Raw genomic sequence first — 11,815 nt, forward strand, 5'->3', positions numbered from 1 at the left:
TACTAGGTTGAGAAACATCGGTTTTTATCATTTATTCGCCTTAAATTGTCACCTTAGAAATATTTTATTTGTACCTTTTTAATTTAGCTGATTAATTTACAAAGTATTGGTTATAAGCCTGGGCAAGTGAGTCCCTATTACTTTCTTTAGCAACTGTTCAATTGATACTTGTTTTAAAAATATTACTTTAAAATATTACTGAAATTATGTTTTAGTTTATTTTTTGTTTCTAACAAGCTCAGGCTATATCTATTTACTTAAATTTACCTTGCTACATTATGGCTTCGCCACTTCAGACATAACAACAAATTATATACTAATGTTAACATTTCAAGCATTTTACAAACTTCAGTTTCAATCAAAACAAAATGCTAATTACCTCACCTCTAAGGTTAGTTTTAATTCTTTTGAAGCCATTCCTAGGAAGAAAGATAATTTCCGAGGGAGAAACAGAGGTTTAAAGCATGAAAGATTCACTGGTGTTCTTTTAAAAGTAACGAGGTAAATATTCAACACATAGTTATACATTTCTAGCAAATGCTAATCTTTCTTAACAACACCTGGTATTTTTCATTACCTTGTCAGTACAAGACTCCAGATAAACAGTTGTATATTTATGCCTGTGATAATACTTGTGATTATCTTTTTGTAGGATATTCTAGAGGGGTAGCTGTGTTAATCTACTTTCCATAGCAAACACACATACACAAGAGAGTCTTGCAGTGCCAGTTACAGATTCATTGTGGTATAAATATCTGGTAGTAGAGTCCACCTCATCATCTGGTGTAAGCTCCAGTGGACTCTAGTAAGCCATTAAGACTCTCTCGTGGAATTAAAATTTTAACTAAAAAGGAATTTAAATCTTGAAAGTGCCTTCCATAGCAAAAACCCTCTTTAAAATGTGACATTTGAAGTTACTTTCTCCAGAATAACATTTAAAGAGCATTTCAATTTGGCCTCACTCTACAGCACCAGTGGTCCATGAGTTTCATTCAGGTGGTCCCCAGGTGTCTACGGATTTGTGGTTGAAGATGCATTAAATATTCACGTTGGTTTTTAATTGTATTTTTATTGCCTCTTTTGTGTCTTACATTGCACTTTATTGTATTACAGTTACAATGGCGTGGAATCTGCCAAGTCCCTCAGCAATCTGCCAAGTCCCTCAGCAATTTTCAAGTTGTCCATGGGAAAAGAAGTTTGGGAACTACTGTTCTACAGGAAACATTTTTTTATTATTATTGGTAGCTTAGTGTTGTTGTTTTTTTAAAAAAGAATATAAGAACAGAAAAATGCACAACACAATTCATCAGTCAACCTTAACATAGGGATAAAACAATTCAATATTTATTATTTTAAAACAGTTCTTATACAATATGAGGAATGCGAAAACTTAGGAAGTACAAACATATAGGAAGAAACCTGCTCATCAAAAAAGACCCCAATGTGGACTGAACTTGTTTAATGGCCACATGATACAAATGGTTGGATGGGCATCTATCATGGATGCTTTAGACATTTGTGCATTGCAGGGGGCTCAACAGAGTCATCACTCATGGGGTTCTTCCAACTCTATGATCATACTATTCTATTAGATGCTAAAGAGTCTGAAATTAAGAAACACCTTATCCATGGGCATAGCTAGGATTTATGTTGGGAGGGGAAAGGCTTTATGTTAGGGGGGAGCAGAACCTCAGTTAAGTATTTTTATTGATTTACTTAATGGGGGGGGAGCTACTTTTAAGATTTTAGAACTTCTAGGATTTATTGAGTGTTAACCTGTGACCCCCTTTCTGTTTGGTAATGCCGTCAGAGCACTGTAGGGGACACAGGTGGACTCCCCTCTGACCATAGCTACCAAGTTTTCCCTTTTCTCGCGAGGAAGCCTATTCAGCATAAGGGAAAATCCCTTAAAATAAGGGATAACTTGGCAGCTATGCCTCTGACATCATGTACAATTAGCAGCAGGACACCATGTTGGGAGAAGTAAAACACAATTAACTTTATTTTCCTGCTTGCCACTTCTGACCTCCCTGCCAAGTGCCACCCACTGGCCCTTGTGCACTTATAGGTTCCTAGAATTCTTTGGGGGAAGACCAGGACTGTGTAAAGTGGTGTGACACTGCTCTAAATGTATGGTGCAGACCAATGCTGTGCTCCCTTTTCCTCATGGAATGCTGCATAAACTAAAATATTCACTTACAAGACTATATGTTGAAATTAATTTCCAGAGGTTGGGTTTTACATTTATTGGGCTGCAATCTGAAGGTGAACATGCAAATCACCTTTCAATTAGAATATTAGATTGTTGTTTTTATTCTACTTTGTTTTTTAACATATTGTAGTTTACTAATCTGATTATCTGTGGGTGGCACATTCTGACTTTTGAGCATTATTGCTGCAAGTTGACTTTTTCAAATCCACATTGTCAGTGAGATTTAAGCAACCTAACCTACAAACAGGATTGAGGTGTTTTCTTTCCAAGGTTTAATTCAGAGCATTGTTTATAAATAAGACATATATATATAATAGCTATCCCTGTTTGTGCTAATCTTAACACTTTCCTGAGTTGCACTATTGTCACCTGACTGTAGGTGGTGTATGAAACCTGTCTAATCATGAATATTTATTTTTATTTCCTCTATTATTATTCACATGCCAGTTTTCCATTGCTGTTCCATTATATTTCTTGTTGCAAATAATATTATGTTATATTCAGCTTTCATCTTGCCCCTCAAAACCATATTTACTTATCTATACTGCATTATTCTTAACTGAACATACTGAATTTCCTTCCCTTCTAAACATATTACATACGTTAGGGAGAAAATGTATAATTTTAACAAAAAGTGAGATTATTCTACAAGTTATAATGCAAATAATGCAATTTTCACCTCACATTTGTTTACTGCATTTATGAATGTGTCATATCCAGTGTTATTCCTAGTGGACCCATTGGAACTAAGATTTAATTACTAAAGTCCGTTGATTTAAATGGATTTACTCTTGTGAATTTAAACAATAAGTCCTGGAAGTTTAACAAATCTATTTCCATGATCTCAGGTCCTGTTCAGTTTCCTGTTCCTGTGACAGATGTGGTCTCAAAAGCCTTATCAGTCAATGACTACCATACAGAATCACACTGCCTTGGTTCTTGCCCCATGGAGTGACTTCTCCCAAAGTAAGACAAATATAGGGTAGCTTGGTAAAGGGCCTGAAAAAGGGATGTCCATAACTTTTAAAAAAAAATGCTGTACAGCTTAGTCCTGTGTTGAAATCAGGAGTCCCACTGTGCCCAGTAGGTTTCTTCCCTAGTAGGTTGTTTAGGATTGCAGCACCAAGATGGTCTTAAGAAAGCACTCATTAAGTCTTCTGTCCCACATATAACTGTGCACAAGCCTGCCCCATTAATTTCAATATCCATATAAGAGGAAACTGAAGACAGAAACCGCAAACTGACACACACAATAGAAAATAGTGTGGTTTTTCTTCTTCTTTGCCAGTCTGTAATGTTCCTTATTAGAACTTGGTTATTTGAAAGACTATATGAAGCCAGAGAGAGCCTTAAATACACAGCACGATAAAGAGATTAGCAAACAGATTGCTAAACGTAATGGTGCCAAACACATCTACATGTGTGAGTTTGGATCACTGCCTGATACAGAGTTCCAAGAAGAATAACAGCTTGCACAAATTCACGAAATTCTTTCAATAAAAAAATGCCAGCTTGTCTGCTTTTCTTCAGAAAAACACTGTCTATAATTCACACCTACTCCAGTGGAAAGAATTCTTGTGGCAGCTCTGTTCTGTGAACGGTTGGAGAAAATCTATCAGAAGCCTTTGCACAAAAGACACTTGAGAAGTTGTACAAGAGATTGCCCAACTCCTTACATTAGCAAAAGCACACCACTTTATTTCAGTTCCCTTTTTTGACAGTTCCCTTTTCCCTCACTATGTCAGGAAAAACCTCCACAGAACACTACTACTGGATCTATTTATATATCAACTGAAAGGTGAGGTTGGCTGGAGAAAACCCCCGGATGAGGTTGAGGAACAGGAGAAAATCTGTGGAAAGAAAGGGAGGTTGAAAAACTGGGTACAAAGATGCCCCACAATGTAGGATGGCTACAATCTCATTCCCTTCCCCAGCTCCAAATTCAGAAGATGGGCAGGTGATCATCTTTGCTGTGCTGTGCTTTGGAGGTGCTCTCCCAACCACAATACCACATGAGATATTCACTGTCATTCTCTCAAGGCAGAGGGGGCCCCTTTGTCATTTCTTCCTCCACCACAATATTCCACTGTCTCCTCAGCTATCACCACTGCAGTCTCCTCCCTCTGGACTAACCAACACAAGCTGGCATCTATATAACCTGCCACCCAGCTTCTCTTCATAGTAGATTTCTGAAAAAAACAAAAAAAGGAATGTAAAGCACTCGTGATATGAGTTTATTGTGCTATTGACAGGAAATGTAAGTTTGGGGATTGAGCTAGACACCTAAGGTGGCAAGGGGTTGTTATTTCTGCACCTTTAGGAGTCACCTAGAAGGTAGATTTTTGCCTGGTATGGCTCCTTTGTTACTACAGTGCTGCCGAACCTAAAACAGCAAGAAACAGGCTAGGATAGTGGGTTCAACTGCTCATATTCATTTGAACTTAATTGAGTACTGTACTTATTTACCTACAGGCCTCTATCATTTTTTCCTTTAAAAATCACTTCAGTGTTTATCTTCTGGTTCTAAACAGTGGTTTGGTGACAATTTTATACCAGTGATTTCAGCTAGAGAGGACAATGGAAGCATAAGAAGTATATAATTAAGTCAACAAGAATCTATTTTGCTCATATTCCTGGAACACAGCTCAATCCTAACATATATGCTTGTTTAACGGAAGTATCATGAACAGCGCTCACTTCCAAGTAAATGTGCATAGGTCCACAGCCTTCGTGCCATAATGAGCTGCAGATAATAGTAATAATAATAATGTTAAAAATCCCAGGAGCACTGAATGTTCACTGCTCAGTAAGCAATGTAATAGGCCTGTCCTTAAGCAATGTCAATGAAGACAAGCTATCTAAAAATATTAACAGAGCTGTCATTTTAATAGCTGAGTGAACGCTAATATTCATACCCAACAGCTAACCTTTCAAGGAGATAATGCATGATGTTAACACAAACAGCGAGGTAGCTATAATAATCAGTGACCATTTGCAGCAACTAGCCCAGTGCAACTGTATGACTAATGTTGAATAGTCCTAGCAAGTTTAAGAGTAAGTTCAACTTACCTTAGGATGCCAAAAATAATAATTAAAAGTAATAAAAACCCAATCCTAATCCTCTCTAAAAATAAAGCAGACATGATAGCCAATGTCAACAAGACCAAATGTAAAGACAGATTTCCCAAGTGCTGGCAGGAATGCAAAGGCCATGGAATGTTCTGCATGTCCACATGTGACGATGGGCAGAGCTGTCACCAAGAGAACCACAGCCCTGTCAGTTCTTACTGACCAGGGAGTAAAGTGGTAGTGGCTATGAGTTCCTATGTTCTGCTATGACAGCTCTAGGCTGGTGCAGCTGAGGGGCCCAAGGATTAGCCCATGGTAGTGGGAATCTGCAGGGATTTCTAGCCAGCAGATCCAAAGCCTCCAGTTCCTGGCAAGGTGGTTTGGGGACTTTCTGCTGGTTACTGCTGGCAAGAGGTCCCCACGAGTTCTAGTTTACCACCTGCAGCGCAAAGGGCTCAGGGCTTACGTTGTGGAAGAACACAAACACACCAGCTGCATCAGTGGCTCTCCTCTCTGCTGGTGGAGGTGAGTGAGTACCTGAATCCCAACCACAACCCCCCCTCCCACACCCAACACCACCGCCGCCACCGCCACATCAACATCAGCAAGTTTGGACTGCTATCTAAATACAGTGGTACCTCGGTTTATGAACACAATTGGTTCCGGAAGTCTGTTCATAAACTGAAGCGTTCATAAACTGAAGCGAACTTTCCCATTGAAAGTAATGGAAAGTGGATTAATCCGTTCCAGACGGTCCGCGGAGTAACCGTTCATAAACTGAAGCGAACTTTTCCATTGAAAGTAATGGAAAGTGGATTAATCCGTTCCAGACGGGTCCGTGAAGTACTTAAACTGAAGCGTTCATAAACTGAAACATGGGTGTAATTGGTTCCGGAAGTCTGTTCATAAACTGAAGCGTTCATAAACTGAAGCGAACTTTCCCATTAAAAGTAATGGAAAGTGAATTAATCCGTTCCAGATGGGTCCGCGGCGTTCATAAACTGAAAATTCATAAACCGAGGTGTTCATAAACCGAGGTTCCACTGTACTGGAAAGCATTTTTTGGGGAAGAGTCTAAAATCACTGCACAGGTTTGCAGCCGCTCTGCAGTTTATTGACTTTGCTTTGATCAGCTCTAGATGTCTCTCTTACCTCTTTCCTTTGGTAATTATATCTTTATGTTTTGCCAAAATAAAAAAGCAGTTACAGATAATACAAACCTAGCAGTTCGAAAGCACGTCAAAGTGCAAGTACAGTAGATAAATAGGTACCGCTACAGCGGGAAGGTAAACAGCGTTTCCATGCGCTGCTCTGGTTCGCCAGAAGCGGCTTTGTCATGCTGGCCACATGACCTGGAAGCTGTACGCCAGCTCCCTTGGCCAATAACGCGAGATGAGCGCCACAACCCCAGAGTCGGTCATGACTGGACCTAATGGTCAGGGGTCCCTTTACCTTTACAAATGCAATACAAAAATATTCATCTTATCTAGATTGTACTCCTAAACTGATTTTAATCCTATGGTCGACCCACAATGTGCTGAGACAAGCCTGCATTGTCTTTATAAAATGTTAATATTCTCAGAGGCTCTTGTGTGTGCAAATTGTATCTGCTTAACAATGGAATCTGCATTAGCTATAGGCAAGGGGGCCTCACTTCCCAGTCTAGCTCATGGGCGTAGCTAGGATTTATGTTGGGGAGGGCAGGCTTCATGTTAGGGGGGCAGGCTTCATGTTGGGTGGGGAGAACTCAGTTAGTTACGTTTTTTTATTTATTTACTTGATTTAAGGGGGGCAGTTCCCCCCTCCTGCTCTCTCCTTGGTCTAGCTTGCAATTGTTCTGTAGATAGGAGGCACCCCATTAAAGAACAAATCCACCACCCTATACAGACCCTTCCCCTCTCACACTTCAAATTGGTTATATTTACACACATCTGCAAAATGTGGGTATTTCAAAATGGGTGTAAGAGGTGATTCAGAAGGTGTCTGATTGTATGGGTTTTCTTCGTGTTTTGTAACCTGGTTGCAGTCAGCTTAAGAAATTGAAGGGTCCTGTCCAACAGTTGTGCTTTCCATGCCTACCCAATTGAAATCATAATTGCCCTTGACCACCTGAATCAGTTGCATTAAATTGTAGGCTTCATAATACACTTGCAGACTTGGAATTCCCAAACTCCCATCTGTTGGCAGTCGTACAGCATATTTTTATTCACCTTGATTTTTTCCATTACTCCTGATAAACTAGTTTACTAGTTGCTGCCAAGTATTTATTTCTGCCTGCAGCAGAACTAGGAGTGTTTGAAACAAGTACAGAAGTTGATGGATATAGCCATTTCTATACCAGCCAGGTGAGATTGTTATTCCATGCTTGCAACTCCCTTTTCACCTCTTTGCTCAATGGGCCATAGCTTTGCCTTTTGAGCCGGATAAGGCCTTTTGGGAGAACCATCTCCAAATACTTCATGCTATTCCCCAATAGTAGCAAAGCTGTACCATTGGCTGCAGGTTCTGTGTAAATGCTGTGGGCCACACTCATGAATTTATTGCCCATGTTCAAATGGTTTAGAACCTGAAGGCCATTTGATCTGGCTGAAAGCCTTATATGCATGTAGAGAGACCAATGCCACTGGCTCCTGCTTAATTTTACAATGGTGCATAATATTCAGGATCCTCTGGACTGAGTCAACAATTTGGCTGTGAGGGACTAAAACAGGCATCCCCAAACTGCGGCCCTCCAGATGTTTTGGCCTACAACTCCCATGATCCCTAGCTAACAGGACCAGTGGTCAGGGATGGTGGAAATTGTAGTCCAAAACATCTGGAGGGCCGAAGTTTGGGGATGCCTGGACTAAACCCTGCTGATGTTTTGGCACCTATCAACCTACCCAGTCTATTAGCCAATACTACATCTCAGATTTCCGTGTCCTGATTAGGGTCCCAAACTGGTTTGCTCAAGACAATAAGTCTTGACATATTCCACAAGGGTGGAATGCACAGTACTAGCATCCATGATGGTATTATGCAGGGAGGCTAGTATAGGAGCAAGGCAATCTTTCAAAGCTTTATAGAACACCCCCCAAGCCATCTAGCTAGCCCATGGGCTTTGCTATGTATACATTTATTTATTTATTTGCTACATCAAGTATCCATTCATAAGTTACCTGATCAAAATAGCAATTTGGTCTTGTTTGAATACAAACATCCTGTAAATAGGTTGGATCTGGATTGTGAGTAGTGTAAAGGTTTTCATACAAATCTGCAAAAGTTTTGAGAGTAGCTCCTGTCTTGCTACATAACAAGAACAACCTGCAGGGTTTAACAACCTGAACTATACAATTGCATTATCTTTCCTCAGCATAGAGCTTATTATTACCAAACTCATGGAATTTTTATTACGTACCAAGTTTTTATTACTCATGAGCTCTGTGGAATGGACCATTGCATTGCTAATGTGATCAATAGTTCAGATAGCTTACTTTGCTTATGTAACAACTTTTGAAGAGTTTGAAGGCTACAAATAGCCCTGGGCTTCCTCTCCAAGTCCTCTATATTTCCATTTTCACCTCAATTCCGGCTTGTTACAGTTAAGGGTGAAGGCTGCCGTTATGCACTTGTTGTTTAACTTCTCACCCCCCCAAACTTCAATAAAAGCCCAAACCCAGGCTCAGCTGCATGGAGGCTATACAGCATAGGATTGAATGCCTGGGTTCCAGTCAGAACTGGTGCACAGGGATCTTTCCTTTGCTGTAAAACTTTGCTGTAAAACTGGTAAGGCACACCTTATTCCCAAGGACCATTCAAAGTGGGATTTGTTTGATCTTTGAGTAATTGTGATAAAAAACAAGAAAAGGGGATTTTGACTTATGGTGGCAAGTGGGGTGGAGTGTCTCAGCCCCACCTACCTTGCAGAGTACAGGAAAGCATTTGCCACCAAAGCTTGTGACTATGCCCCTGCAGTTGCTGGAGAAGATATGGCTTTCAACTAGATAGCACAGATCTAAGCAGAAATACCTACTGTAAGTGTATCTGAAATATTCATTATAAAATGTTTTTGGGACTTCAGGATGAGATAAGCCTTATCTGATAAGGTTTAACAGATAGTAGTGAATATATGATTTTAGGATAATTTTAAAGAAAATAAGCTCATCTCTCTAATGATAATTTTGCTGGGCAGAGTGGGGTGCCTTGCCATGCTGCCAAACTCACACGTTTGCCTAACTCGCTTTGATGCTTCCTCAGCCAAGGTTCTCTCCAGTTTGTGGAGCAGGCTCCCTCAGTAGCTGGTTTCTATGATGATTTTGGGACATGTGCTCATTAGTGTCCTACTAGACATATAATTACACACACAGTCAGCAAGTAAGTTAGTAAGCAGCAAGCCACTGAATGTGGATATTGATAAAATATTCCTCAACTATCAATGCAATATCTATCTACCCCTATATCTCTAGATCACTTTTTACATAAATATATTTATATCACACACACACACACACACACACACACACACATTATGCTGTATAGGATAATTCATCAATATTGTATGAAAGCGATGCGGTGAGGATGCATAATATTTGGAAGGTATACTTCAGCATTACGTAATTCAGTAAATACAAAGAGTTTTAGTATTTCACCTATTAAATTCTAGTGCCTGTGTACATGCAAGATAGATCAGTTCTTTACATGAAGAAGTACAGAAGATGCTGATTTGGAATTGCCATCAGGAATCATCCACATCCCAACACCAATGTGTTTGCTAGCTATTAATTCCGTACACACACACCCTGCCTTGGATTTACTTTAATAGTGAAAATGAATGCAAGTCTAGATCAAATTAACAGGGTGTACAAACAAGCCAAGAAACACTTCACGGCAATGTATCTGAAGGACTTTCTTAGTACTCCATAATTCTGTAACTCTCCAGCAATCCTTGTTATTTCCAGTACTAGGAAAGTAATAGCTAAATTCCTTTGAAAATCAGGTGTTCCTAAGCTTTGTGTGCACATATGCATATAATCTCCTCATTGTTAAACCTAAGCTCAAGCATAGATGTGTGCCTTCATCTTATGCATGTTGAATGGGGCTTTTTTCCTAATGCACACCTAGTCAGAAATAAGTCCCATTTAGATAAATAGGCCTTACCCCCATGTAAGTGAGTACAGTATTGCAGCTCGAAGGCACAATCCTATACTAAACACATGCTGTCTGAGAGGCTACAGCATTTGATGGAAGCCTTGCTATGCTGCATGAACGCCAGATGCCCTGCTGCCAAGATAGACACTGGTAGAATATCTCAAATGCACCAAAATCAGGTGGAGTTGTGGGTGGGATGGGACCAATACTATGGAGAGCCATATGCTATACCTGTTCAGGCAATGGCTATTCCTCCATTAATGAATCAGGGAGTGCAGAGTTTCCGGTGTCTGTGGGCAGGTCTGCCATATATGTATATATGTTGTATTTTCTACTTGGGTGTTTTCCTACACCCCTTCTGGGCATAAGAACGAAAGAGCATAAGAGCCTGGCTGGATCAGACCAATGACTTATCTAGTCGAGCAGCCTGTTCTCACAAGGGCCAACCAGGTTCCTGTGGTACACCTGCAAGCAGGGCGTGAGGGCAGCTGCATTTTGCCCACCTGCAGTTCCCAGCACGTGGCATTCAGAGGCATACTTCTTCTGACAGTGGGTACAGAACATGACTCTCCTGACAGTCTTATCCTCTATATGAGATGCCTGGAACAGGCTGGCTGTTCCACTGGTGCAGTCACAGTGTATCTCAGGATATGCAGCTACGGGATTGCTCTGAAAACCTCAGAGTTAATCTCTAGAAGAGCTGCAGTACTTTGCTACCAGTATCCCTAAAAGGGGGGGGGAAGCACTTGCTTTGCATTAAAGAAGCAAAAAACCACATTGGTTAATGATCAATGCATGTGTCTTTCTGTGCGTGTGTGTGTGGGGATATCATTTGCACCTCAACTGTACAGTACAAGGAAATAAACCATGGGCCTAATTGCCTCAGAAATATCCTCGGTGCTTTGACATTTGAAAGTCGTTTGCCATTTCTGGCTATCTCAAAGCGAGGACTATTCCTAGCTACGTCTGCTGGCTGCAAAAATTACTCCCCACCCACCCCGAAATCACTTGCAGCTTGACTACATCAGCTGTACTTTCCCGTCACAAGAAATGAGATCGGGAAACAGCATCTGCCCGCCCTGCGCCTCTTAAACGCGGAGCCACCGTGTCCTCCTTTTTTTTTTTTTGCTTTTTTTTGCTCTTGCTGGAAGGCTAATAACGGCTGCAAGAAGGGAGGAAGCATTTCCGCGAGACCCTCCAAGCCCAGCTGGTGACAGCGCCGCCAAGGGGTCCACTCACCGGCCATTCTCCGTGTCTAGGCAACCAATCTAGCCTCTTCGAGACTCGGTTCGCTCGAGAGGCGGGAGCATAATATTTACTCGAAAGCGGGGAGGAGGTGAACCGGCAGGCGGAGAGCCGAGGTGGGGGGGGGGGAGGAGCAGAATCCCCTGAGAGACAGGAAGCGGA

General features: G+C 41.0%; 1 protein-coding gene across 2 annotated transcripts in view; it reads right to left on the reverse strand.

Annotated features, from left to right (window-relative positions):
* Nucleotides 1-11,764, reverse strand: part of DGLUCY (D-glutamate cyclase) — a 29,849-nt gene extending 18,085 nt beyond the window's left edge. The window contains exons 1-2 of one of the 2 annotated variants that reach the window (XM_035101911.2): nt 11,648-11,744; nt 385-419 (exon numbers count right to left, since the gene is read on the reverse strand). In XM_035101911.2, coding sequence (XP_034957802.2) covers nt 385-419; nt 11,648-11,654 — 42 coding nt within the window. In that variant the 5' untranslated portion in view covers nt 11,655-11,744. Of the gene's footprint in view, nt 1-384; nt 420-11,647 lie in introns of both variants that reach the window. The other variant, XM_035101913.2, reaches the window with a different exon arrangement.
* Between the last annotated feature and the right edge of the window lie 51 nt (nt 11,765-11,815).

This window comes from Zootoca vivipara, chromosome 1 (genome assembly GCF_963506605.1).
Source record: "Zootoca vivipara chromosome 1, rZooViv1.1, whole genome shotgun sequence".
Taxonomy (NCBI): Eukaryota; Metazoa; Chordata; class Lepidosauria; order Squamata; family Lacertidae; genus Zootoca; species Zootoca vivipara.